We start from the raw sequence: 25,693 nt of genomic DNA on the forward strand, positions 1-25,693 counted from the left end.
GTCCAAACGGCATTACTCTGCACTGGAATAAGCCCTTTCCGGGCACTGTATCGATTTGGTGTTGATCTGCCTCAAGTCGACGCACAGTCTCCACTTGCCCGTCTTCTTCCTAACCATCACGATGGGAGAGCTGTATGGGCTGGTTGAGTGCTCTATGCATTCCATTTGGAGTAGCTCGTCCACCTTCGCATTGATCTCCCCTAGAACTTTCGGGTTCTTGGGGTAGTATCGCTGTTTTATTGGTTTGTCGTCCTTCATCGTTATTTGATGCTCTGCCATGTTCGACGTTCCTGTCATGGTTTTGAAACTGGCTAGCTCTGCCTCCAGGAACTTCGCTGTGTCGTCGTACTCTGTTTCCTGTTGTACGACTGCTACCGATAGCCTCTCCTCGAGCCACCCATTGTGTCGGTTCCTGGCCGGTATTATCACCTCGTGTCCAGCGCACCTTATCTCGGTTTCGACTTGAGTTAGAAAGTTCCATCCTAACACCAATGAATCCACTACCCCTGGTAGTATCAGCAGACTCGTTGCGGCGGTGAAAATTTGTCATTTCTCCGTGTCTCCTGGCTATCTGTCTCCTCGCATCTTCTGCACGTGACCTGCGTTGGTGGTGACGACTTTGCCTTTGAGAACTTGTTTTCTTGGGCGAACTCTTTCCGCTCCTTTTCCAGTTCTTCGTATTTATCGGCTAATAGCATCAACGTGTCCAGGTCCGGCACTTTGTACGCCCTTAAAAAGTTCCTTAGGCTTGGGGTGCAGTTTTCCTTTATGATCTTTAAGGTGTCTCTCGCAGAATAGTTTAGAGGCCTCGACATCGTCTGCATGTCGATCATGTAGTCTTTAAATGACTCACTGAAACCCTGCTTTCGTTGCCTGACCTGATCCGACAGCCTTGTGAAGAAATTTCTCGGCAGAAAGTAAAGATGAAAGCTCTCTCTCTCTGAATGACCACTCTCGGACTTGTTTAACGACCCTTGCATAATCCGCTTGGCTGTGTTTAGAGGTCAGCACCGTTGTCTTCCTGTCCTGGCTTGACTCTCTCCTGTGAGCCTCCCTTTGCAAGTTGTCGACGCTCAAGCTTGTTACTAGGTTATCCCCTTCAGCGTTAGTAAGCGTGATACTCGGGCTGATTCTGTCGTAATACATGGCTTCCAACTCAGCCCAGATGTCGGCAAGTTGTGGGTCGTTCTCTGTCTCGGAGTAATACTCCAACAGTGTCCACCTCATGTCCTCTAATCTGCCGTCCAGGGCGACATTAAGTCTTTGTGCGACCTGGGGGAAGTCCTCCTTCTGAAGGCGGTAAATCCACTTCTTTCCCATTCTGTTTATTTTGCTTTCACCGCTGGGACAATCACTTTGGGCGCCAGATGTAACGAGCTGATTTGTTTGCTTTCAGCTCGCTACGGTATTTGTGCGGCTAGTTCAGTAGATTGTGTGTGTTCGTCCCACCAAATTTATATAAACGTGACCGCCTGCGAGCTGCTCCTAACAGGGTGGCTGTACGTCTTGACTTCTGTGCTGGGTTCGTGGGCATATGCCGATCCGGGACTTCTCTCCCTTCTGATTCGTGACTTCTCTCCCTTCTGGCTCGCTACTCTCGGGGTTCTGTTGCGCCGCGCCGGGACTTCTCTTCCTTCTGGCTCGCTACTCTCGGGGTTCTGTTGCGCCGCTCCGGGACTTCTCTTCCTTCTGGCTCGCTACTCTTGGAGTTCTTTCCGGGACTTCTCTTCCTTGTGGCTGATCGCGTCAGGACCTGCTCAACTGCACTTGGCGCACTGGGCTCACGCCGGGATACGTCCGCATAGTGCTTGGGCAAGGTACACTGGGGCTCGACAGGCTTACCCCCGAGCTCACGATTTCAAGTCGCCGGCTTTCACTGCTCTAAGTCTAGTAGACCCTCCAGGCGTAACGCCAGGACTTCGTTGGCAGGAAAGAACAGATGCCTTGACTTAGGCGTGTGGTGCCTCCTTAGACCTCAGCCACCTGTGTCTCTGTTCGGAGATTCCTAGTAATCCCAATCCCGAACGTCTCGACGTGACAATCTTGCTCCTTGTAGGCTCCCACGGCGCTGCTTCCGACGACTCGCCCTGGTGTGGCTCCCTCGTAGTTTGCTTGGTTGGTGTTCGTTCGACTGCTTGTCTTAACTCTTGATGATCGTACTCGACTGATGCTCTCGGATGACTGATCTCGACTGAATGATCCCGCTGCCTGTGCCCTGCGGGTTTATATAGGGCCTCTGAGAACCGTTATTTCTCTTTTGCTCACGGCCCGCCGAAACTCGCCACACCGGGTCCAAAGTCCATGGCTCCTGTTTGACCTTCTTGTCCTTCACGCATTGCTTCCCGCCGCCGTCCAGCCTGATGTTGCCGTCCCGCTGATTCCGGTGATTCATATGGCATCGCCCGCCAAGTCACCGCTCTCTCTTTCTCCATTATTGGTCTACGAACCCTCTTGCTCGCCAAACTCTATCTCTCTCAAAAATCCCTTGTCTCCAAACTCTCTTACTCTCCAAACTACCACGTTATCCAAGCTCTCACTTTCTCCAAACTCTCACGTTCTCCAACTCTCACGCTCTCCGTCCTCGATCTCCAAACTCTCTCGTTCTCCGTCCTCGATCTCCAAACTCTCACGTTCTCCAACTCTCACGTTCTCCAACTCTCACGTTCTACGTCCTCGATCTCCAAACTCTCTCGTTCTCCGTCCTCGATCTCCAAACTCTCACGTTCTCCAACTCTCACGTTCTCCGCCCTCGATCTCCAAACTCTCTCGTTCTCCGTCCTCGATCTCCAAACTCTCTCGTTCTCCGTCCTCGATCTCAAAACTCTCACGTTCTCCAACTCTCACGTTCTCCAACTCTCACGTTCTCCAACTCTCACGTTCTACGTCCTCGATCTCCAAACTCTCTCGTTCTCCGTCCTCGATCTCCAAACTCTCTCGTTCTCCGTCCTCGATCTCCAAACTCTCACGTTCTCCAACTCTCACGTTCTCCGTCCTCGATCTCCAAACTCTCTCGTTCTCCGTCCTCGATCTCCAAACTCTCACGTTCTCCAACTCTCACGTTCTACGTCCTCGATCTCCAAACTCTCTCGTTCTCCGTCCTCGATCTCCAAACTCTCTCGTTCTCCGTCCTCGATCTCCAAACTCTCACGTTCTCCAACTCTCACGTTCTCCGTCCTCGATCTCCAAACTTTCTCGTTCTCCGTCCTCGATCTCCAAACTCTCTCGTTCTCCGTCCTCGATCTCCAAACTCTCACGTTCTCCAACTCTCACGTTCTCCGTCCTCGATCTCCAAACTCTCTCTTTCTCCGTCCTCGAGCTCAAAACTCTCTCGTTCTCCGTCCTCGATCTCCTCGGTGCTCCCTCGACGCTTTCAATCTTGTTTTCACAGCGCCGGTCGTCCTCTGCATGGCAACTTTAAATCCCCCGCGCCGATCCTCCATCTGTTCCCACTGGGCACCGATACTAATCGGCTATCGATACCCAGAGGGTCTGCTCACGATTCCCTGTCATCTGGTGATTCTGCAAAATTTGCGACTTCTCAAGGTGAGTTTCAATTTCCTTTTCCCACTTTCGTTCCTATCCTTTCTGCGACTTTCCTTCACTTTCATCCTTTATTCGCCCTCAGTTGGCTGACCCGGCTCCACGCGAACCCCTTCGAGAGTAAGTCAGCTGGAGTTTTGTCTATGCCTCCGCCCTAACCCTTTCCCTTCGTTTCAGGTTGCTGCCATGTATGCCCCCTTCTTCTTTATGCTTTCAGCCGTGTTCCCGCCTCCTCCGGTCCTTAGCTTCTGAGTGTTAAGTTTTCAACATTTTATTCACGGATTCATCTCGGTCTGCTCCACAAAAACGCTCATGCCCGCGAGCCCCAGCCTCACGTGCGCCAGCCTCACGGCGTCCGCCGTTCCTGACCCACACGCTGCGCCTGCCGCCCAGGTTGCGAGCCTCGCGCAACACCAGTTCCTCCGCGATACCTGCGGGCCACTCCTGCTGCGGGACTCCAAGCCATAGCTGGCCTTCCGGCGCCGACATCGTCCGCGGCAACTAAGGACGCGCCGCCGATTCGGACACCACGGGCGCCGAATGTTACCGCTTCAAACTTGGCCTTCCACCTCCCGTCGGTTCCGGCCATTTCCACGGCCCCCGCTCCTGAGGCTCCGCCGCGTTTCGTGTCCCTGCCGGCACTCGACATTGGTTGTGCCGGTTGCGATGCGGCCGTCCGTATCGCTGGTGGCCTTCTGAAGCCGCCACCTCCTCTGCTCCAGCCGCGGATTTTCGATCAGCTCGATGTCGCTGTCGGAGCTGATCACCGGATCGGGCTTTCCTCGCCTCGAGATTTGCCGCGAGGTTCGGGTAGGCCGTGTGGTTGACCATCCTTGCCCCGGGCAAGACCTCTCGGCCGGCTGGCGGGCAGCCATCGCTTTTCGTGCGTCGCTCCTTGTTACTCTGGTGCTCATGGTGGTGTTCTCGCTAAATCGGTTCTAAGCCTTCGTCTTTGCTCGGTACCGCTATTTCTTCCAGCCTCCCTCCTTTTACATTCCGTTTTTACGGTACAGCTCTCTGATCTGTGCCGTCCTCCCCTTCCTTCGGCGGACTATCGCTGGAAATTTTACTTTCAGTCATCTCCGAGCGTTTGGACGTTCCGGTCTGATGGTTGTGTCTTTTCCGTCCTTCAGTTGTTTTTTTTTTTTGCTTTCCCTTGAGATATCCTTGTATTCCCTCCTTCGTATCCTAGAGTCTCCTTGGAGTTATCCCTTGACCCTTTTATCTGTGTTCTTTGAGAGTCCTTGGAGCTATCCTCGGGTTCCTTCCTTGTATTCCTGAGCATCCTTGAAATTATCCTCGGGCTATTTTCCTTGTATCCTTTGGCCATCCTTGGAGCTATCCTTGGACCCGGCCCTTTCGTAGTATCTTTTGAGACTCTTTGACACTTTATTGTTGCCTTTTGTCTAACATATCTGCTTGTGGCTGCTCCTATGTGTTCTGTGTTTGTTATTGTTTCAGCTCGCTCACGTAGATGGTCCTCTCTTTTTTTGTGTTCACGTACCGTATTTTGCAGATTACTGGTGACGCAAAATCCGTGACCTGGTAAGGTCCGTCGTATCTTGGGGCCAACTTTGCTGCGAACCCCTCGGCCGCCTTTGACAAATGACGTTACTTGGCCCACACGACGTCCCCCACCGCTGGTGTCCATTGTCTCCTCCTTACGTTGTAATGCCTAGCCTGATCCTGGGAGGCTCTCTCAAGATTCTGCCTTACAATCTCGAAGATTTCCCCGAGTTTGTTTGCCTTCTCCCCTGGGGTCTCAGTGGGTCGTCCTGTTCCCAAGGTCTCTCTGTCGTATAGGGCGCTCGGTAGTAATAAACGTCGGCGTGTATCCTGTGGATTCCGAAACACTCATATTTACTGCCAGCATAATCTCAGCATGATCTCGTCCCAGTTTCTCTGATCCCCCGCAGTGTTACTGTTAGTGGCTGCCTTGATAATGCGTCTGCCACCACATTGAGTTGTCCCTTCCTGTACGCTATTTCGAAGTCATACTGCTGCAACTCCAGGGCCCATCTGGCGATCCTTCCTGAAGGGCTCTCGATGCTGTTGAGCCACTTCAGAGCCATGTGGTCGGTTACCACCTTGAAGTGGTACCCTTCCAAATATGGCTTCAGTTTCCGGATCGCCCAGACTATTGCCAAACACTCCATCTCGGTCGTGGAGTAGTTTTTTTTTCAGCCCCGTTAAGCGTTCGGCTTGAGTAAGAGATCACCTTTTCACCACGTTCAGTTTCCTGGGTCAAATGGCCCCAATACCGTAATCACTTGCGTCCGTTTGCAGGACAAATGGTTTTTCAAAATCCGGGCACGCCAGTAGGGGTCTGCCACCAGCCTGGCCTTTACCTCTTCGAATGCCGACTGATGTTGCAGTGTCCACACCCACTTGTTGCTCTTGCGCAGCAGATCGTTGAGAGGTTTGACTATTTTTGCGAAGTCAGGTACAAATCGCCGATACCATGATGCTACTCCCAGGTACTGTCGGAGCTCTCTAACTGTTGACGGCGGCTCTTATTCGGCGATGGCTGCTACCATTTCCGGATCCGTGCCTATTACGTCGCTAGTCACTCTAAGACCCAAATAAAGCAGCTCCTTCTTGAAAAACTGACATTTTTCCGGGTTCAATCTCAGATTAGCGTCTTTCAGCCGCCGGAATACTTCTTTCAAGTTTGCCTTGTGCTCTTCTAGTGTGCGTCCGATCACTATGATATCGTCCTGGTACGCAAATGAGTGCGGCGACATCTCGGGACCAATTACCCGGTCCAACATCCGCTGGAAGGTCGCAGATGCCGAATGGAGTCCAAACGGCATTACTCTCCACTGGAATAAGCCCTTTCCGGGCACTGTATCGATTTGGTGTTGATCTGCCTCAAGTCGACGCACATTCTCCACTTGCCCGTCTTCTTCCTAACCATCACGATGGGAGAGCTGTATGGGCTGGTTGAGTGCTCTATGCATTCCATTTGGAGTAGCTCGTCCACCTTCGCATTGATCTCCCCTAGAACTTTCGGTTTCTTGGGGTAGTATCGCTGTTTTATTGGTTTGTCGTCCTTCATCGTTATTTGATGCTCTGCCATGTTCGACGTTCCTGTCATGGTTTTGAAACTGGCTAGCTCTGCCTCCAGGAACTTCGCTGTGTCGTCGTACTCTGTTTCCTGTTGTACGACTGCTACCGATAGCCTCTCCTAGAGCCACCCATTGTGTCGGTTCCTGGCCGGTATTATCACCTCGTGTCCAGCGCACCTTATCTTGGTTCCGACTTGAGTTAGAAAGTTCTATCCTAACACCAATGAATCCACTACCCCTGGTAGTATCAGCAGGCTCATGGTTAGTCGCTTGTTCCCGAATGCGATCTCCACCTCCAGCTGTTCATCGATCCCGCCGCACCTTCCGTCTGCCAACCTAACTTGCCGCCGAGGGCAGCCAGGTTGTCCGCCAGTTCCTTGGTTATAAAGCTCGCTGTTGCTCCGGTGTCGATCGTGGCCTTGTACGAGCCTCCCCCAATCGTCACCGCTGCGGACAACTGCTGCTCCTCCTCGATTAGCTTGCCCGTTAGTTTGTAGAGGTAGCATCTTGCGACCCTCGCTCGCCTCTCTGCGGCTGAGGTCGCTGGGCATTTCCCGCCTGCTGGCAGCATTCGACGCTCCTGACACCTACTCTCCCGCACACCCAGCAAAACAACAGGCATTGGAGTCGACATCCTTGTGCCCAGTGTCCGTGGCAGCCGCACCTTCGGCAGGCCTCATGGGGATCTGCAATGTGTGTCGTTCCCCGCGGCCTCTGTGTTTGTGTGTTTGTGTGTTTGTCGGTCTCCACCCCGTGTTCGCTGGTTGTATCTGTTGCTGCTGTGGTGGCGTCCATTGGCCTCCTCGTGGTGCTCCTGGTGCCTGCTGTCGTGGGACTCGTTGCGGCGGTGAAAATTTGTCATTTCTCCGTGTCTCCTGGCTATCTGTCTCCTCGCATCTTCTGAACGTGACCTGCGTTGGTGGTGACGACTTTGCCTTTGAGAACTTGTTTTCTTGGGCGAACTCTTTCCGCTCCTTTTCCAGTTCTTCGTATTTATCGGCTAATAGCATCAACGTGTCCAGGTCCGGCACTTTGTACGCCCTTAAAAAGTTCCTTAGGCTTGGGGTGCAGTTTTCCTTTATGATCTTTAAGGTGTCTCTCGCAGAATAGTTTAGAGGCCTCGACATCGTCTGCATGTCGATCATGTAGTCATTAAATGACTCACTGAAACCCTGCTTTCGTTGCCTGACCTGATCCGACAGCCTTGTGAAGAAATCTCTCGGCAGAAAGTAAAGATGAAAGCTCTCTCTCTCTGAATGACCACTCTCGGACTTGTTTAGCGACCCTTGCATAATCCGCTTGGCTGTGTTTAGAGGTCAGCACCGTTGTCTTTCTGCCCTGGCTTGACTCTCTCCTGGGAGCCTCCCTTTGCAAGTTGTCGACGCTCAAGCCTGTTACTAGGTTATCCCCTTCAGCGTTAGTTAGCGTGATACTCGGGCTGATTCTGTCGTAATATGTGGCTTCCAACTCAGCCCAGATGTCGGCAAGTTGTGGGTCGTTCTCTGTCTCGGAGTAATACTCCGACAGTGTCCACCTCATGTCCTCTAATCTGCCGTCCAGGGCGACATTAAGTCTTTGTGCGACCTGGGGGAAGTCCTCCTTCTGAAGGCGGTAAATCCACTTCTTTCCCATTCTGTTTATTTTGCTTTCACCGCTGGGACAATCACTTTGGGCGCCAGATGTAACGAGCTGATTTGTTTGCTTTCAGCTCGCTACGGTATTTGTGCGGCTAGTTCAGTAGATTGTGTGTGTTCGCCCCACCAAATTTATATAAACGTGACCGCCTGCGAGCTGCTCCTAACAGGGTGGCTGTACGTCTTGACTTCTGTGCTGGGTTCGTGGGCATATGCCGATCCGGGACTTCTCTCCCTTCTGATTCGTGACTTCTCTCCCTTCTGGCTCGCTACTCTCGGGGTTCTGTTGCGCCGCGCCGGGACTTCTCTTCCTTCTGGCTCGCTACTCTCGGGGTTCTGTTGCGCCGCTCCGGGACTTCTCTTCCTTCTGGCTCGCTACTCTTGGAGTTCTTTCCGGGACTTCTCTTCCTTGTGGCTGATCGCGTCAGGACCTGCTCAACTGCACTTGGCGCACTGGGCTCACGCCGGGATACGTCCGCATAGTGCTTGGGCAAGGTACACTGGGGCTCGACAGGCTTACCCCCGAGCTCACGATTTCAAGTCGCCGGCTTTCACTGCTCTAAGTCTAGTAGACCCTCCAGGCGTAACGCCAGGACTTCGTTGGCAGGAAAGAACAGATGCCTTGACTTAGGCGTGTGGTGCCTCCTTAGACCTCAGCCACCTGTGTCTCTGTTCGGAGATTCCTAGTAATCCCAATCCCGAACGTCTCGACGTGACAATCTTGCTCCTTGTAGGCTCCCACGGCGCTGCTTCCGACGACTCGCCCTGGTGTGGCTCCCTCGTAGTTTGCTTGGTTGGTGTTCGTTCGACTGCTTGTCTTAACTCTTGATGATCGTACTCGACTGATGCTCTCGGATGACTGATCTCGACTGAATGATCCCGCTGCCTGTGCCCTGCGGGTTTATATAGGGCCTCTGAGAACCGTTATTTCTCTTTTGCTCACGGCCCGCCGAAACTCGCCACACCGGGTCCAAAGTCCATGGCTCCTGTTTGACCTTCTTGTCCTTCACGCATTGCTTCCCGCCGCCGTCCAGCCTGATGTTGCCGTCCCGCTGATTCCGGTGATTCATATGGCATCGCCCGCCAAGTCACCGCTCTCTCTTTCTCCATTATTGGTCTACGAACCCTCTTGCTCGCCAAACTCTATCTCTCTCAAAAATCCCTTGTCTCCAAACTCTCTTACTCTCCAAACTACCACGTTATCCAAGCTCTCACTTTCTCCAAACTCTCACGTTCTCCAACTCTCACGCTCTCCGTCCTCGATCTCCAAACTCTCTCGTTCTCCGTCCTCGATCTCCAAACTCTCACGTTCTCCAACTCTCACGTTCTCCAACTCTCACGTTCTACGTCCTCGATCTCCAAACTCTCTCGTTCTCCGTCCTCGATCTCCAAACTCTCACGTTCTCCAACTCTCACGTTCTCCGCCCTCGATCTCCAAACTCTCTCGTTCTCCGTCCTCGATCTCCAAACTCTCTCGTTCTCCGTCCTCGATCTCAAAACTCTCACGTTCTCCAACTCTCACGTTCTCCAACTCTCACGTTCTCCAACTCTCACGTTCTACGTCCTCGATCTCCAAACTCTCTCGTTCTCCGTCCTCGATCTCCAAACTCTCTCGTTCTCCGTCCTCGATCTCCAAACTCTCACGTTCTCCAACTCTCACGTTCTCCGTCCTCGATCTCCAAACTCTCTCGTTCTCCGTCCTCGATCTCCAAACTCTCACGTTCTCCAACTCTCACGTTCTACGTCCTCGATCTCCAAACTCTCTCGTTCTCCGTCCTCGATCTCCAAACTCTCTCGTTCTCCGTCCTCGATCTCCAAACTCTCACGTTCTCCAACTCTCACGTTCTCCGTCCTCGATCTCCAAACTTTCTCGTTCTCCGTCCTCGATCTCCAAACTCTCTCGTTCTCCGTCCTCGATCTCCAAACTCTCACGTTCTCCAACTCTCACGTTCTCCGTCCTCGATCTCCAAACTCTCTCTTTCTCCGTCCTCGAGCTCAAAACTCTCTCGTTCTCCGTCCTCGATCTCCTCGGTGCTCCCTCGACGCTTTCAATCTTGTTTTCACAGCGCCGGTCGTCCTCTGCATGGCAACTTTAAATCCCCCGCGCCGATCCTCCATCTGTTCCCACTGGGCACCGATACTAATCGGCTATCGATACCCAGAGGGTCTGCTCACGATTCCCTGTCATCTGGTGATTCTGCAAAATTTGCGACTTCTCAAGGTGAGTTTCAATTTCCTTTTCCCACTTTCGTTCCTATCCTTTCTGCGACTTTCCTTCACTTTCATCCTTTATTCGCCCTCAGTTGGCTGACCCGGCTCCACGCGAACCCCTTCGAGAGTAAGTCAGCTGGAGTTTTGTCTATGCCTCCGCCCTAACCCTTTCCCTTCGTTTCAGGTTGCTGCCATGTATGCCCCCTTCTTCTTTATGCTTTCAGCCGTGTTCCCGCCTCCTCCGGTCCTTAGCTTCTGAGTGTTAAGTTTTCAACATTTTATTCACGGATTCATCTCGGTCTGCTCCACAAAAACGCTCATGCCCGCGAGCCCCAGCCTCACGTGCGCCAGCCTCACGGCGTCCGCCGTTCCTGACCCACACGCTGCGCCTGCCGCCCAGGTTGCGAGCCTCGCGCAACACCAGTTCCTCCGCGATACCTGCGGGCCACTCCTGCTGCGGGACTCCAAGCCATAGCTGGCCTTCCGGCGCCGACATCGTCCGCGGCAACTAAGGACGCGCCGCCGATTCGGACACCACGGGCGCCGAATGTTACCGCTTCAAACTTGGCCTTCCACCTCCCGTCGGTTCCGGCCATTTCCACGGCCCCCGCTCCTGAGGCTCCGCCGCGTTTCGTGTCCCTGCCGGCACTCGACATTGGTTGTGCCGGTTGCGATGCGGCCGTCCGTATCGCTGGTGGCCTTCTGAAGCCGCCACCTCCTCTGCTCCAGCCGCGGATTTTCGATCAGCTCGATGTCGCTGTCGGAGCTGATCACCGGATCGGGCTTTCCTCGCCTCGAGATTTGCCGCGAGGTTCGGGTAGGCCGTGTGGTTGACCATCCTTGCCCCGGGCAAGACCTCTCGGCCGGCTGGCGGGCAGCCATCGCTTTTCGTGCGTCGCTCCTTGTTACTCTGGTGCTCATGGTGGTGTTCTCGCTAAATCGGTTCTAAGCCTTCGTCTTTGCTCGGTACCGCTATTTCTTCCAGCCTCCCTCCTTTTACATTCCGTTTTTACGGTACAGCTCTCTGATCTGTGCCGTCCTCCCCTTCCTTCGGCGGACTATCGCTGGAAATTTTACTTTCAGTCATCTCCGAGCGTTTGGACGTTCCGGTCTGATGGTTGTGTCTTTTCCGTCCTTCAGTTGTTTTTTTTTTTTGCTTTCCCTTGAGATATCCTTGTATTCCCTCCTTCGTATCCTAGAGTCTCCTTGGAGTTATCCCTTGACCCTTTTATCTGTGTTCTTTGAGAGTCCTTGGAGCTATCCTCGGGTTCCTTCCTTGTATTCCTGAGCATCCTTGAAATTATCCTCGGGCTATTTTCCTTGTATCCTTTGGCCATCCTTGGAGCTATCCTTGGACCCGGCCCTTTCGTAGTATCTTTTGAGACTCTTTGACACTTTATTGTTGCCTTTTGTCTAACATATCTGCTTGTGGCTGCTCCTATGTGTTCTGTGTTTGTTATTGTTTCAGCTCGCTCACGTAGATGGTCCTCTCTTTTTTTGTGTTCACGTACCGTATTTTGCAGATTACTGGTGACGCAAAATCCGTGACCTGGTAAGGTCCGTCGTATCTTGGGGCCAACTTTGCTGCGAACCCCTCGGCCGCCTTTGACAAATGACGTTACTTGGCCCACACGACGTCCCCCACCGCTGGTGTCCATTGTCTCCTCCTTACGTTGTAATGCCTAGCCTGATCCTGGGAGGCTCTCTCAAGATTCTGCCTTACAATCTCGAAGATTTCCCCGAGTTTGTTTGCCTTCTCCCCTGGGGTCTCAGTGGGTCGTCCTGTTCCCAAGGTCTCTCTGTCGTATAGGGCGCTCGGTAGTAATAAACGTCGGCGTGTATCCTGTGGATTCCGAAACACTCATATTTACTGCCAGCATAATCTCAGCATGATCTCGTCCCAGTTTCTCTGATCCCCCGCAGTGTTACTGTTAGTGGCTGCCTTGATAATGCGTCTGCCACCACATTGAGTTGTCCCTTCCTGTACGCTATTTCGAAGTCATACTGCTGCAACTCCAGGGCCCATCTGGCGATCCTTCCTGAAGGGCTCTCGATGCTGTTGAGCCACTTCAGAGCCATGTGGTCGGTTACCACCTTGAAGTGGTACCCTTCCAAATATGGCTTCAGTTTCCGGATCGCCCAGACTATTGCCAAACACTCCATCTCGGTCGTGGAGTAGTTTTTTTTTCAGCCCCGTTAAGCGTTCGGCTTGAGTAAGAGATCACCTTTTCACCACGTTCAGTTTCCTGGGTCAAATGGCCCCAATACCGTAATCACTTGCGTCCGTTTGCAGGACAAATGGTTTTTCAAAATCCGGGCACGCCAGTAGGGGTCTGCCACCAGCCTGGCCTTTACCTCTTCGAATGCCGACTGATGTTGCAGTGTCCACACCCACTTGTTGCTCTTGCGCAGCAGATCGTTGAGAGGTTTGACTATTTTTGCGAAGTCAGGTACAAATCGCCGATACCATGATGCTACTCCCAGGTACTGTCGGAGCTCTCTAACTGTTGACGGCGGCTCTTATTCGGCGATGGCTGCTACCATTTCCGGATCCGTGCCTATTACGTCGCTAGTCACTCTAAGACCCAAATAAAGCAGCTCCTTCTTGAAAAACTGACATTTTTCCGGGTTCAATCTCAGATTAGCGTCTTTCAGCCGCCGGAATACTTCTTTCAAGTTTGCCTTGTGCTCTTCTAGTGTGCGTCCGATCACTATGATATCGTCCTGGTACGCAAATGAGTGCGGCGACATCTCGGGACCAATTACCCGGTCCAACATCCGCTGGAAGGTCGCAGATGCCGAATGGAGTCCAAACGGCATTACTCTCCACTGGAATAAGCCCTTTCCGGGCACTGTATCGATTTGGTGTTGATCTGCCTCAAGTCGACGCACATTCTCCACTTGCCCGTCTTCTTCCTAACCATCACGATGGGAGAGCTGTATGGGCTGGTTGAGTGCTCTATGCATTCCATTTGGAGTAGCTCGTCCACCTTCGCATTGATCTCCCCTAGAACTTTCGGTTTCTTGGGGTAGTATCGCTGTTTTATTGGTTTGTCGTCCTTCATCGTTATTTGATGCTCTGCCATGTTCGACGTTCCTGTCATGGTTTTGAAACTGGCTAGCTCTGCCTCCAGGAACTTCGCTGTGTCGTCGTACTCTGTTTCCTGTTGTACGACTGCTACCGATAGCCTCTCCTAGAGCCACCCATTGTGTCGGTTCCTGGCCGGTATTATCACCTCGTGTCCAGCGCACCTTATCTTGGTTCCGACTTGAGTTAGAAAGTTCTATCCTAACACCAATGAATCCACTACCCCTGGTAGTATCAGCAGGCTCATGGTTAGTCGCTTGTTCCCGAATGCGATCTCCACCTCCAGCTGTTCATCGATCCCGCCGCACCTTCCGTCTGCCAACCTAACTTGCCGCCGAGGGCAGCCAGGTTGTCCGCCAGTTCCTTGGTTATAAAGCTCGCTGTTGCTCCGGTGTCGATCGTGGCCTTGTACGAGCCTCCCCCAATCGTCACCGCTGCGGACAACTGCTGCTCCTCCTCGATTAGCTTGCCCGTTAGTTTGTAGAGGTAGCATCTTGCGACCCTCGCTCGCCTCTCTGCGGCTGAGGTCGCTGGGCATTTCCCGCCTGCTGGCAGCATTCGACGCTCCTGACACCTACTCTCCCGCACACCCAGCAAAACAACAGGCATTGGAGTCGACATCCTTGTGCCCAGTGTCCGTGGCAGCCGCACCTTCGGCAGGCCTCATGGGGATCTGCAATGTGTGTCGTTCCCCGCGGCCTCTGTGTTTGTGTGTTTGTGTGTTTGTCGGTCTCCACCCCGTGTTCGCTGGTTGTATCTGTTGCTGCTGTGGTGGCGTCCATTGGCCTCCTCGTGGTGCTCCTGGTGCCTGCTGTCGTGGGACTCGTTGCGGCGGTGAAAATTTGTCATTTCTCCGTGTCTCCTGGCTATCTGTCTCCTCGCATCTTCTGAACGTGACCTGCGTTGGTGGTGACGACTTTGCCTTTGAGAACTTGTTTTCTTGGGCGAACTCTTTCCGCTCCTTTTCCAGTTCTTCGTATTTATCGGCTAATAGCATCAACGTGTCCAGGTCCGGCACTTTGTACGCCCTTAAAAAGTTCCTTAGGCTTGGGGTGCAGTTTTCCTTTATGATCTTTAAGGTGTCTCTCGCAGAATAGTTTAGAGGCCTCGACATCGTCTGCATGTCGATCATGTAGTCATTAAATGACTCACTGAAACCCTGCTTTCGTTGCCTGACCTGATCCGACAGCCTTGTGAAGAAATCTCTCGGCAGAAAGTAAAGATGAAAGCTCTCTCTCTCTGAATGACCACTCTCGGACTTGTTTAGCGACCCTTGCATAATCCGCTTGGCTGTGTTTAGAGGTCAGCACCGTTGTCTTTCTGCCCTGGCTTGACTCTCTCCTGGGAGCCTCCCTTTGCAAGTTGTCGACGCTCAAGCCTGTTACTAGGTTATCCCCTTCAGCGTTAGTTAGCGTGATACTCGGGCTGATTCTGTCGTAATATGTGGCTTCCAACTCAGCCCAGATGTCGGCAAGTTGTGGGTCGTTCTCTGTCTCGGAGTAATACTCCGACAGTGTCCACCTCATGTCCTCTAATCTGCCGTCCAGGGCGACATTAAGTCTTTGTGCGACCTGGGGGAAGTCCTCCTTCTGAAGGCGGTAAATCCACTTCTTTCCCATTCTGTTTATTTTGCTTTCACCGCTGGGACAATCACTTTGGGCGCCAGATGTAACGAGCTGATTTGTTTGCTTTCAGCTCGCTACGGTATTTGTGCGGCTAGTTCAGTAGATTGTGTGTGTTCGCCCCACCAAATTTATATAAACGAGCTGCTCCTAACAGGGTGGCTGTACGTCTTGACTTCTGTGCTGGGTTCGTGGGCATACGCCGATCCGGGACTTCTCTCCCTTCTGATTCGTGACTTCTCTCCCTTCTGGCTCGCTACTCTCGGGGTTTCGTTGCGCCGCTCCTGGACTTCTCTCCCTTCTGGCTCGCTACTCTCGGGGTTCTGTTGCGCCGCTCCGGGACTTCTCTTCCTTCTGGCTCGCTACTCTCGGGGTTCTGTTGCGCCGCTCCGGGACTTCTCTCCCTTCTGGCTCGCTACTCTTGGAGTTCTTTCCGGGACTTCTCTCCCTTGTGGCTGATCGCGCCAGGACCTGCTCAACTGCACTTTGCGCACTGGGCTCACGCCGGGATACGTCCGCATAGTGCTTGGGCAAGGTACACTGGGGCTCGACAGGCTTACCCCCGAGCTCACGATTTCAAGTCGCCGGCTTTCACTGCTCTAAGTCTAGTAGACCCTCCAGGCGTAACGCCAGGACTTCGTTGGCAGGAAAGAACAGATGCCTTGACTTAGCCGTGTGCTGCCTCCTTAGACCTCAGCAACCTGTGTCTCTGTTCGGAGATTCCTAGTAATCCCAATCCCGAACGTCTCGACGTGACAATCTTGCTCCTTGTAGGCTCCCACGGCGCTGCTTCCGACGACTCGCCCTGGTGTGGCTCCCTCGTAGTTTGCTTGGTTGGTGTTCGTTCGACTGCTTGTCTTAACTTTTGATGATCGTACTCGACTGATGCTCTCGGATGACTGATCTCGACTGAATGATCCCGCTGCCTGTGCCCTGCGGGTTTATATAGGTCCTCTGAGAACCGTTATTTCTCTTTTGCTCACGGCCCGCCGAAACTCGCCACACCTGGTCCAAAGTCCATGGCTCCTGTTTGACCCTCTTGTCCTTCACGCATTGCTTCCCGCCGCCGTCCAGCCTGATGTTGACGTCCCGCTGATTCCGGTGATTCATATGGCATCGCCCGCCAAGTCTCCGCTCTCTCTTTCTCCGTTATTGGTCTCCGAACCCTCTTGCTCGCCAAACTCTATCTCTCTCCAAACTCCCTTGTCTCCAAACTCTCTTACTCTCCAAACTACCACGTTCTCTAAGCTCTCACTTTCTCCAAACTCTCACGTTCTCCAACTCTCACGCTCTCCGTCCTCGATCTCCAAACTCTCTCGTTCTCCGTCCTCGATCTCCAAACTCTCACGTTCTCCAACTCTCACGTTCTCCAACTCTCACGTTCTCCAACTCTCACGTTCTCCAACTCTCACGTTCTCCAACTCTCACGTTCTACGTCCTCGATCTCCAAACTCTCTCGTTCTCCGTCCTCGATCTCCAAACTCTCTCGTTCTCCGACCTCGATCTCCAAACTCTCACGTTCTCCAACTTTCACGTTCTCCGCCCTCGATCTCCAAACTCTCTCGTTCTCCGTCCTCGATCTCCAAACTCTCTCGTTCTCCGTCCTCGATCTCCAAACTCTCACGTTCTCCAACTCTCACGTTTTCCGTCCTCGATCTCCAATCTCTCTCGTTCTCCAATCGCTCTTCGTCGCGCCGCCACTACGCGAATCCGCCGCGTACCTGGTGAGCGGCCGGCCTTCTGCTGCTGGGATTTCTGTGGAGTTATTCAACTCCTCACATGCCCCCTCACTTCGGGAAAGATTTAAGAAAAATCAGCGCTCTCACTCTCCGGCATTCCCTTGTATATCCTAGCCCTTGAGTCATAGCGCACCTCGTTCCGGTTCCCTCGGTGCTCCCTCGACGTTCCCTCGATGCTTTCAACCTTGTTACGTTTTCACAGCGCCGGTCGTCCTCCGCATGGCAACTTTAAATCCCCCGCGCCGATCCTCCATCTGTTCCCACTGGGCACCGATACTAATCGGCTATCGATACCTAGAGGGCCTGCTCACGATATCAATATCGCAGGTGCGGCGTTGCCACTTGCTCGCCGCGATGTTCCTCATCACCGATATTTCCATTTTTCTTGTGCCCATCGATCGCACTATCGTCCAGTGCCAATCGACCGCCTATCGAGGCGCCCCCTTCCCTGTCATCTGGTGATTCTGCAAAATTTGCGACTTCTCAAGGTGAGTTTCAATTTCCTTTTCCCACCTTCGTTCCTATCCTTTCTGCGACTTTCCTTCACTTTCATCCTTCATTCGCCCTCAGCTGGCTGAACCCCTTCGAGAGCGGGCCCGAAGAGGACTTATCATTGGCTTCGCAGCGGGTAAGTCAGCTGGAGTTTTGTCTATGCCTCCGCCCTAACCCTTTCCCTTCGTTTCAGGTTGCTGCCATGTATGCCCCCTTCTTCTTTATGCTTTCAGCCGCGTTCCCGCCTCCTCCGGTCCTTAGCTTCTGAGTGTTAAGTTTTCAACATTTTATTCATGGATTCATCTCGGTCTGCTCCACAAAAACGCTCATGCCCGCGAGCCCCAGCCTCACGTGCGCCAGCCTCACGGCGTCCGCCGTTCCTGACCCACACGCTGCGCCTGCCGCCCAGGTTGCGAGCCTCGCGCAACGCCAGTTCCTCCGCCTGCTGCGGGACTCCAAGCCATAGCTGGCCTTCCGGCGCCGACATCGTCCGCGCCAACTAAGGACGCGCCGCCGATTCGGACACCACGGGCGCCGAATGTTACCGCTTCAAACTTGGCCTTCCACCTCCCGTCGGTTCCGGCCATTTCCACGGCCCCCGCTCCTGAGGCTCCGCCGCGTTTCGTGTCCCTGCCGGTGTCGTTGGCCCAGTACCTGGCGTCGATGGTCGCGTACTCGGTGTCGGCGGGGTCCACAGGTCCGGCCGGCCACGGGTTCTAGGATCCAGCGGACTCACCCGAGGTCCAGTCTCCTCCCAGGTGCGGGGCTCATCCAACGTCGCCTTCTCCTCCGCGGGGCCCTCCGGCCACGTCCAGACGGCCGTCTGTTGCCGCCACCTCACGCCTTCGGCCACGAACGTCCGCACGCTATGGGTCGAGTGCGCCGCTGGGATGTCCGTTCGGACGTGGTGTCCTACCGGGTCTCCGGGTTGGTACTGTGGCGTGTCCGGCGCAGGTGCGACTCTGCCGCTGGCGCCCGTTCGAACCTCGGCGTGGGTGGCCGCGCGGGTCTCCATCGGGGAGATTCCCCGCCGCGCCTCGTCGGTGGTGGTGGCGTATCAGGTTGCGGCGGTGGTGGCCATCGGGGAGGGAGCGCCTCGCCTTCCGGTGAGGGTGGTCTCGTCGGCGACCCCTCGTTCCGCGGCACCTCCGGCAGCCAGCCCGGCGGAGAGGCAGCCCGAACGTCGGCCTCCTCCTGGGGCGGCACCCACGGTTCGGCGATATACCTCGGAGTGGGTGGGCATGCCGGCTCCTCCCACAGCTGCTGCTCCTCTTCCTCGGCTCGTCGCAAACGGGCTGCCATTCAGGGTCCTCTTACATCTCTCGCAGCCGCGCTTCCTCCGTCCTCCTCGACGTCGCTGTCGGAGCTGATCACCGGATCGGGCTTTCCTCGCCTCAAGATTTGCCGCGAGGTTCGGGTAGGCCGTGTGGTTGACCATCCTTGCCCCGGGCAAGACCTCTCGGCCGGCTGGCGGGCAGCCATCGCTTTCCGTGCGTCGCTCCTTGTTACTCTGGTGGTGTTCTCGGTAAATGACCGTCTGCCGCCGGCCGTTCCTTCCTCGACACCTCGGTTCTAAGCCTTCGTCTTTGCTCGGTACCGCTATTTCTTCCAGCCTCCCTCCTTTTACATTCCGTTTTTACGGTACAGCTCTCTGATCTGTGCCGTCCTCCCCTTCCTTCGGCGGACTATCGCTGGAAATTTTACTTTCAGTCATCTCCGAGCGTTTGGACGTTCCGGTCTGATGGTTGTGTCTTTTCCGTCCTCCAGTTGTTTTTTTTTTTTTGCTTTCCCTTGAGATATTCTTGTATTCCCTCCTTCGTATCCTAGAGTCTCCTTGGAGTTATTTCTTGACCCTTTTATCTGTGTTCTTTGAGAGTCCTTGGAGCTATCCTTGGGTTCCTTCCTTGTATTCCTGAGCATCCTTGAAATTATCCTCGGGCTATTTTCCTTGTATCCTTTGGCCATCCTTGGAGCTATCCTTGGACCCGGCCCTTTCGTAGTATCTTTTGAGACTCTTTGACACTTTATTGTTGCCTTTTGTCTAACATATCTGCTTGTGGCTGCTCCTATGTGTTATGTGTTTGTTATTGTTTCAGCTCGCTCACGTAGATGGTCCTCTCTTTTTTTGTGTTCACGTACCGTATTTTGCAGATTACTGGTGACGCAAAATCCGTGACCTGGTAAGGTCCGTCGTATCTTGGGGCCAACTTTGCTGCGAACCCCTCGGCCGCCTTTGACAAATGACGTTACTTGGCCCACACGACGTCCCCCACCGCTGGTGTCCATTGTCTCCTCCTTACGTTGTAATGCCTAGCCTGATCCTGGGAGGCTCTCTCAAGATTCTGCCTTACAATCTCGAAGATTTTTCCGAGTTTGTTTGCCTTCTCCCCTGGGGTCTCAGTGGGTCGTCCTGTTCCCAAGGTCTCTCTGTCGCATAGGGCGCTCGGTAGTAATAAACGTCGGCGTGTATCCTGTGGATTCCGAAACACTCATATTTACTGCCAGCATAATCTCAGCATGATCTCGTCCCAGTTTCTCTGATCCCCCGCAGTGTTACTGTTAGTGGCTGCCTTGATAATGCGTCTGCCACCACATTGAGTTGTCCCTTCCTGTACGCTATTTCGAAGTCATACTGCTGCAACTCCAGGGCCCATCTGGCGATCCTTCCTGAAGGGCTCTCGATGCTGTTGAGCCACTTCAGAGCCATGTGGTCGGTTACCACCTTGAAGTGGTACCCTTCCAAATATGGCTTCAGTTTCCGGATCGCCCAGACTATTGCCAAACACTCCATCTCGGTCGTGGAGTAGTTTTTTTTTCAGCCCCGTTAAGCGTTCGGCTTGAGTAAGAGATCACCTTTTCACCACGTTCAGTTTCCTGGGTCAAATGGCCCCAATACCGTAATCACTTGCGTCCGTTTGCAGGACAAATGGTTTTTCAAAATCCGGGCACGCCAGTAGGGGTCTGCCACCAGCTTGGCCTTTACCTCTTCGAATGCCGACTGATGTTGCAGTGTCCACACCCACTTGTTGCTCTTGCGCAGCAGATCGTTGAGAGGTTTGACTATTTTTGCGAAGTCAGGTACAAATCGCCGATACCATGATGCTACTCCCAGGTACTGTCGGAGCTCTCTAACTGTTGACGGCGGCTCTTATTCGGCGATGGCTGCTACCATTTCCGGATCCGTGCCTATTACGTCGCTAGTCACTCTAAGACCCAAATAAAGCAGCTCCTTCTTGAAAAACTGACATTTTTCCGGGTTCAATCTCAGATTAGCGTCTTTCAGCCGCCGGAATACTTCTTTCAAGTTTGCCTTGTGCTCTTCTAGTGTGCGTCCGATCACTATGATATCGTCCTGGTACGCAAATGAGTGCGGCGACATCTCGGGACCAATTACCCGGTCCAACATCCGCTGGAAGGTCGCAGATGCCGAATGGAGTCCAAACGGCATTACTCTCCACTGGAATAAGCCCTTTCCGGGCACTGTATCGATTTGGTGTTGATCTGCCTCAAGTCGACGCACAGTCTCCACTTGCCCGTCTTCTTCCTAACCATCACGATGGGAGAGCTGTATGGGCTGGTTGAGTGCTCTATGCATTCCATTTGGAGTAGCTCGTCCACCTTCGCATTGATCTCCCCTAGAACTTTCGGGTTCTTGGGGTAGTATCGCTGTTTTATTGGTTTGTCGTCCTTCATCGTTATTTGATGCTCTGCAATGTTCGACGTTCCTGTCATGGTTTTGAAACTGGCTAGCTCTGCCTCCAGGAACTTCGCTGTGTCGTCGTACTCTGTTTCCTGTTGTACGACTGCTACCGATAGCCTCTCCTCGAGCCACCCATTGTGTCGGTTCCTGGCCGGTATTATCACCTCGTGTCCAGCGCACCTTATCTCGGTTTCGACTTGAGTTAGAAAGTTCCATCCTAACACCAATGAATCCACTACCCCTGGTAGTATCAGCAGACTCGTTGCGGCGGTGAAAATTTGTCATTTCTCCGTGTCTCCTGGCTATCTGTCTCCTCGCATCTTCTGCACGTGACCTGCGTTGGTGGTGACGACTTTGCCTTTGAGAACTTGTTTTCTTGGGCGAACTCTTTCCGCTCCTTTTCCAGTTCTTCGTATTTATCGGCTAATAGCATCAACGTGTCCAGGTCCGGCACTTTGTACGCCCTTAAAAAGTTCCTTAGGCTTGGGGTGCAGTTTTCCTTTATGATCTTTAAGGTGTCTCTCGCAGAATAGTTTAGAGGCCTCGACATCGTCTGCATGTCGATCATGTAGTCTTTAAATGACTCACTGAAACCCTGCTTTCGTTGCCTGACCTGATCCGACAGCCTTGTGAAGAAATCTCTCGGCAGAAAGTAAAGATGAAAGCTCTCTCTCTCTGAATGACCACTCTCGGACTTGTTTAGCGACCCTTGCATAATCCGCTTGGCTGTGTTTAGAGGTCAGCACCGTTGTCTTTCTGCCCTGGCTTGACTCTCTCCTGGGAGCCTCCCTTTGCAAGTTGTCGACGCTCAAGCCTGTTACTAGGTTATCCCCTTCAGCGTTAGTTAGCGTGATACTCGGGCTGATTCTGTCGTAATATGTGGCTTCCAACTCAGCCCAGATGTCGGCAAGTTGTGGGTCGTTCTCTGTCTCGGAGTAATACTCCGACAGTGTCCACCTCATGTCCTCTAATCTGCCGTCCAGGGCGACATTAAGTCTTTGTGCGACCTGGGGGAAGTCCTCCTTCTGAAGGCGGTAAATCCACTTCTTTCCCATTCTGTTTATTTTGCTTTCACCGCTGGGACAATCACTTTGGGCGCCAGATGTAACGAGCTGATTTGTTTGCTTTCAGCTCGCTACGATATTTGTGCGGCTAGTTCAGTAGATTGTGTGTGTTCGCCCCACCAAATTTATATAAACGAGCTGCTCCTAACAGGGTGGCTGTACGTCTTGACTTCTGTGCTGGGTTCGTGGGCATACGCCGATCCGGGACTTCTCTCCCTTCTGATTCGTGACTTCTCTCCCTTCTGGCTCGCTACTCTCGGGGTTTCGTTGCGCCGCTCCTGGACTTCTCTCCCTTCTGGCTCGCTACTCTCGGGGTTCTGTTGCGCCGCTCCGGGACTTCTCTTCCTTCTGGCTCGCTACTCTCGGGGTTCTGTTGCGCCGCTCCGGGACTTCTCTCCCTTCTGGCTCGCTACTCTTGGAGTTCTTTCCGGGACTTCTCTCCCTTGTGGCTGATCGCGCCAGGACCTGCTCAACTGCACTTTGCGCACTGGGCTCACGCCGGGATACGTCCGCATAGTGCTTGGGCAAGGTACACTGGGGCTCGACAGGCTTACCCCCGAGCTCACGATTTCAAGTCGCCGGCTTTCACTGCTCTAAGTCTAGTAGACCCTCCAGGCGTAACGCCAGGACTTCGTTGGCAGGAAAGAACAGATGCCTTGACTTAGCCGTGTGCTGCCTCCTTAGACCTCAGCAACCTGTGTCTCTGTTCGGAGATTCCTAGTAATCCCAATCCCGAACGTCTCGACGTGACAATCTTGCTCCTTGTAGGCTCCCACGGCGCTGCTTCCGACGACTCGCCCTGGTGTGGCTCCCTCGTATTTTGCTTGGTTGGTGTTCGTTCGACTGCTTGTCTTAACTCTTGATGATCGTACTCGACTGATGCTCTCGGATGACTGATCTCGACTGAATGATCCCGCTGCCTGTGCCCTGCGGGTTTATATAGGTCCTCTGAGAACCGTTATTTCTCTTTTGCTCACGGCCCGCCGAAACTCGCCACACCGGGTCCAAAGTCCATGGCTCCTGTTTGACCCTCTTGTCCTTCACGCATTGCTTCCCGCCGCCGTCCAGCCTGATGTTGACGTCCCGCTGATTCCGGTGATTCATATGGCATCGCCCGCCAAGTCTCCGCTCTCTCTTTCTCCGTTATTAGTCTCCGAACCCTCTTGCTCGCCAAACTCTATCTCTCTACAAACTCCCTTGTCTCCAAACTCTCTTACTCTCCAAACTACCACGTTCTCTAAGCTCTCACTTTCTCCAAACTCTCACGTTCTCCAACTCTCACGCTCTCCGTCCTCGATCTCCAAACTCTCTCGTTCTCCGTCCTCGATCTCCAACTCTCACGTTCTCCAACTCTCACGTTCTCCAACTCTCACGTTCTCCAACTCTCACGTTCTACGTCCTCGATCTCCAAACTCTCTCGTTCTCCGTCCTCGATCTCCAAACTCTCTCGTTCTCCGTCCTCGATCTCCAAACTCTCACGTTCTCCAACTTTCACGTTCTCCGCCCTCGATCTCCAAACTCTCTCGTTCTCCGTCCTCGATCTCCAAACTCTCTCGTTCTCCGTCCTCGATCTCCAAACTCTCACGTTCTCCAACTCTCACGTTTTCCGTCCTCGATCTCCAATCTCTCTCGTTCTCCAATCGCTCTTCGTCGCGCCGCCACTAAGCGAATCCGCCGCGTACCTGGTGAGCGGCCGGCCTTCTGCTGCTGGGATTTGTGTGGAGTTATTCAACTCCTCACATGCCCCCTCACTTCGGGAAAGATTTAAGAAAAATCAGCGCTCTCACTCTCCGGCATTCCCTTGTATATCCTAGCCCTTGAGTCATAGCGCACCTCGTTCCGGTTCCCTCGGTGCTCCCTCGACGTTCCCTCGATGCTTTCAACCTTGTTACGTTTTCACAGCGCCGGTCGTCCTCCGCATGGCAACTTTAAATCCCCCACGCCGATCCTCCATCTGTTCCCACTGGGCACCGATACTAATCGGCTATCGATACCCAGAGGGCCTGCTCACGATATCAATATCGCAGGTGCGGCGTTGCCACTTGCTCGCCGCGATGTTCCTCATCACCGATATTTCCATTTTTCTTGTGCCCATCGATCGCACTATCGTCCAGTGCCAATCGACCGCTTATCGAGGCGCCTCCTTCCCTGTCATCTGGTGATTCTGCAAAATTTGCGACTTCTCAAGGTGAGTTTCAATTTCCTTTTCCCACTTTCGTTCCTATCCTTTCTGCGACTTTCCTTCACCTTCATCCTTCATACGCCCTCAGCTGGCTGAACCCCTTCGAGAGCGGGCCCGAAGAGGACTTATCATTGGCTTCGCAGCGGGTAAGTCAGCTGGAGTTTTGTCTATGCCTCCGCCCTAACCCTTTCCCTTCGTTTCAGGTTGCTGCCATGTATGCCCCCTTCTTCTTTATGCTTTCAGCCGCGTTCCCGCCTCCTCCGGTCCTTAGCTTCTGAGTGTTAAGTTTTCAACATTTTATTCATGGATTCATCTCGGTCTGCTCCACAAAAACGCTCATGCCCGCGAGCCCCAGCCTCACGTGCGCCAGCCTCACGGCGTCCGCCGTTCCTGACCCACACGCTGCGCCTGCCGCCCAGGTTGCGAGCCTCGCGCAACGCCAGTTCCTCCGCCTGCTGCGGGACTCCAAGCCATAGCTGGCCTTCCGGCGCCGACATCGTCCGCGCCAACTAAGGACGCGCCGCCGATTCGGACACCACGGGCGCCGAATGTTACCGCTTCAAACTTGGCCTTCCACCTCCCGTCGGTTCCGGCCATTTCCACGGCCCCCGCTCCTGAGGCTCCGCCGCGTTTCGTGTCCCTGCCGGTGTCGTTGGCCCAGTACCTGGCGTCGATGGTCGCGTACTCGGTGTCGGCGGGGTCCACAGGTCCGGCCGGCCACGGGTTCTAGGATCCAGCGGGCTCACCCGAGGTCCAGTCTCATCCCAGGTGCGGGGCTCATCCAACGTCGCCTTCTCCTCCGCGGGGCCCTCCGGCCACGTCCAGACGGCCGTCTGTTGCCGCCACCTCACGCCTTCGGCCACGAACGTCCGCACGCTATGGGTCGAGTGCGCCGCTGGGATGTCCGTTCGGACGTGGTGTCCTACCGGGTCTCCGGGTTGGTACTGTGGCGTGTCCGGCGCAGGTGCGACTCTGCCGCTGGCGCCCGTTCGAACCTCGGCGTGGGTGGCCGCGCGGGTCTCCATCGGGGAGATTCCCCGCCGCGCCTCGTCGGTGGTGGTGGCGTATCAGGTTGCGGCGGTGGTGGCCATCGGGGAGGGAGCGCCTCGCCTTCCGGTGAGGGTGGTCTCGTCGGCGACCCCTCGTTCCGCGGCACCTCCGGCAGCCAGCCCGGCGGAGAGGCAGCCCGAACGTCGGCCTCCTCCTGGGGCGGCACCCACGGTTCGGCGATATACCTCGGAGTGGGTGGGCATGCCGGCTCCTCCCACAGCTGCTGCTCCTCTTCCTCGGCTCGTCGCAAACGGGCTGCCATTCAGGGTCCTCCTACATCTCTCGCAGCCGCGCTTCCTCCGT

General features: G+C 54.1%; 4 protein-coding genes across 6 annotated transcripts in view; all 4 read right to left on the minus strand.

Moving 5' to 3' along the window:
• LOC127011708 (uncharacterized) overlaps nucleotides 1–25,693 on the minus strand; it is a 95,052-nt gene that overhangs the window by 26,176 nt on the left and 43,183 nt on the right. The gene's annotated exons all lie outside the window — the stretch shown is intronic.
• LOC127011712 (uncharacterized) lies at nucleotides 303–15,257 on the minus strand. 2 transcript variants are annotated; one of them, XM_050889749.1, is made up of 2 exons: nucleotides 14,719–15,257; nucleotides 303–878 (listed from the first exon to the last, which is right to left on the minus strand). In XM_050889749.1, the coding sequence occupies exons 1-2, from the start codon at nucleotides 14,818–14,820 to the stop codon at nucleotides 516–518; spliced, it is 465 nt and encodes a 154-aa protein (XP_050745706.1). In that variant the 5' UTR covers nucleotides 14,821–15,257; the 3' UTR covers nucleotides 303–515. The 2 variants fall into 2 exon arrangements, with proteins under 2 accessions (XP_050745706.1, XP_050745705.1); XM_050889748.1 differs by lacking the exon at nucleotides 14,719–15,257 and adding an exon at nucleotides 7,799–8,337.
• The window catches only part of LOC127011709 (uncharacterized), a 28,490-nt gene continuing 22,282 nt past the window's right edge, over nucleotides 19,486–25,693 (minus strand). The window contains exon 3 of one of the 2 annotated variants that reach the window (XR_007764973.1): nucleotides 19,486–19,571. The gene's annotated coding sequence lies outside the window, so the exon portion shown is untranslated. Of the gene's footprint in view, nucleotides 20,248–25,693 lie in introns of both variants that reach the window. The other variant, XR_007764971.1, reaches the window with a different exon arrangement.
• On the minus strand, nucleotides 25,263–25,652 carry LOC127011688 (uncharacterized). Its single transcript, XM_050889693.1, has one exon. It carries the CDS (start codon nucleotides 25,650–25,652, stop codon nucleotides 25,263–25,265), a length of 390 nt encoding a protein of 129 aa, XP_050745650.1.

This window comes from Drosophila biarmipes, unplaced genomic scaffold, assembly GCF_025231255.1.
Source record: "Drosophila biarmipes strain raj3 unplaced genomic scaffold, RU_DBia_V1.1 ptg000005l, whole genome shotgun sequence".
NCBI lineage: Eukaryota > Metazoa > Arthropoda > Insecta > Diptera > Drosophilidae > Drosophila > Drosophila biarmipes.

What these genes read in the sequence shown, in the direction of transcription:
- LOC127011688 (XM_050889693.1), bottom strand. Translation starts at nt 25,652, where the DNA reads ATGGCAGCCCGTTTGCGACGAGCCGAGGAAGAGGAGCAGCAGCTGTGG.
- LOC127011712 (XM_050889749.1), bottom strand. Translation starts at nt 14,820, where the DNA reads ATGCAAGGGTCGCTAAACAAGTCCGAGAGTGGTCATTCAGAGAGAGAG. An exon ending in TCACAAGGCTGTCGGATCAG is followed by an intron (nt 879 to 14,718) that starts GTCAGGCAACGA and finishes CTGTCGGATCAG; the next exon opens with GTCAGGCAACGAAAGCAGGG.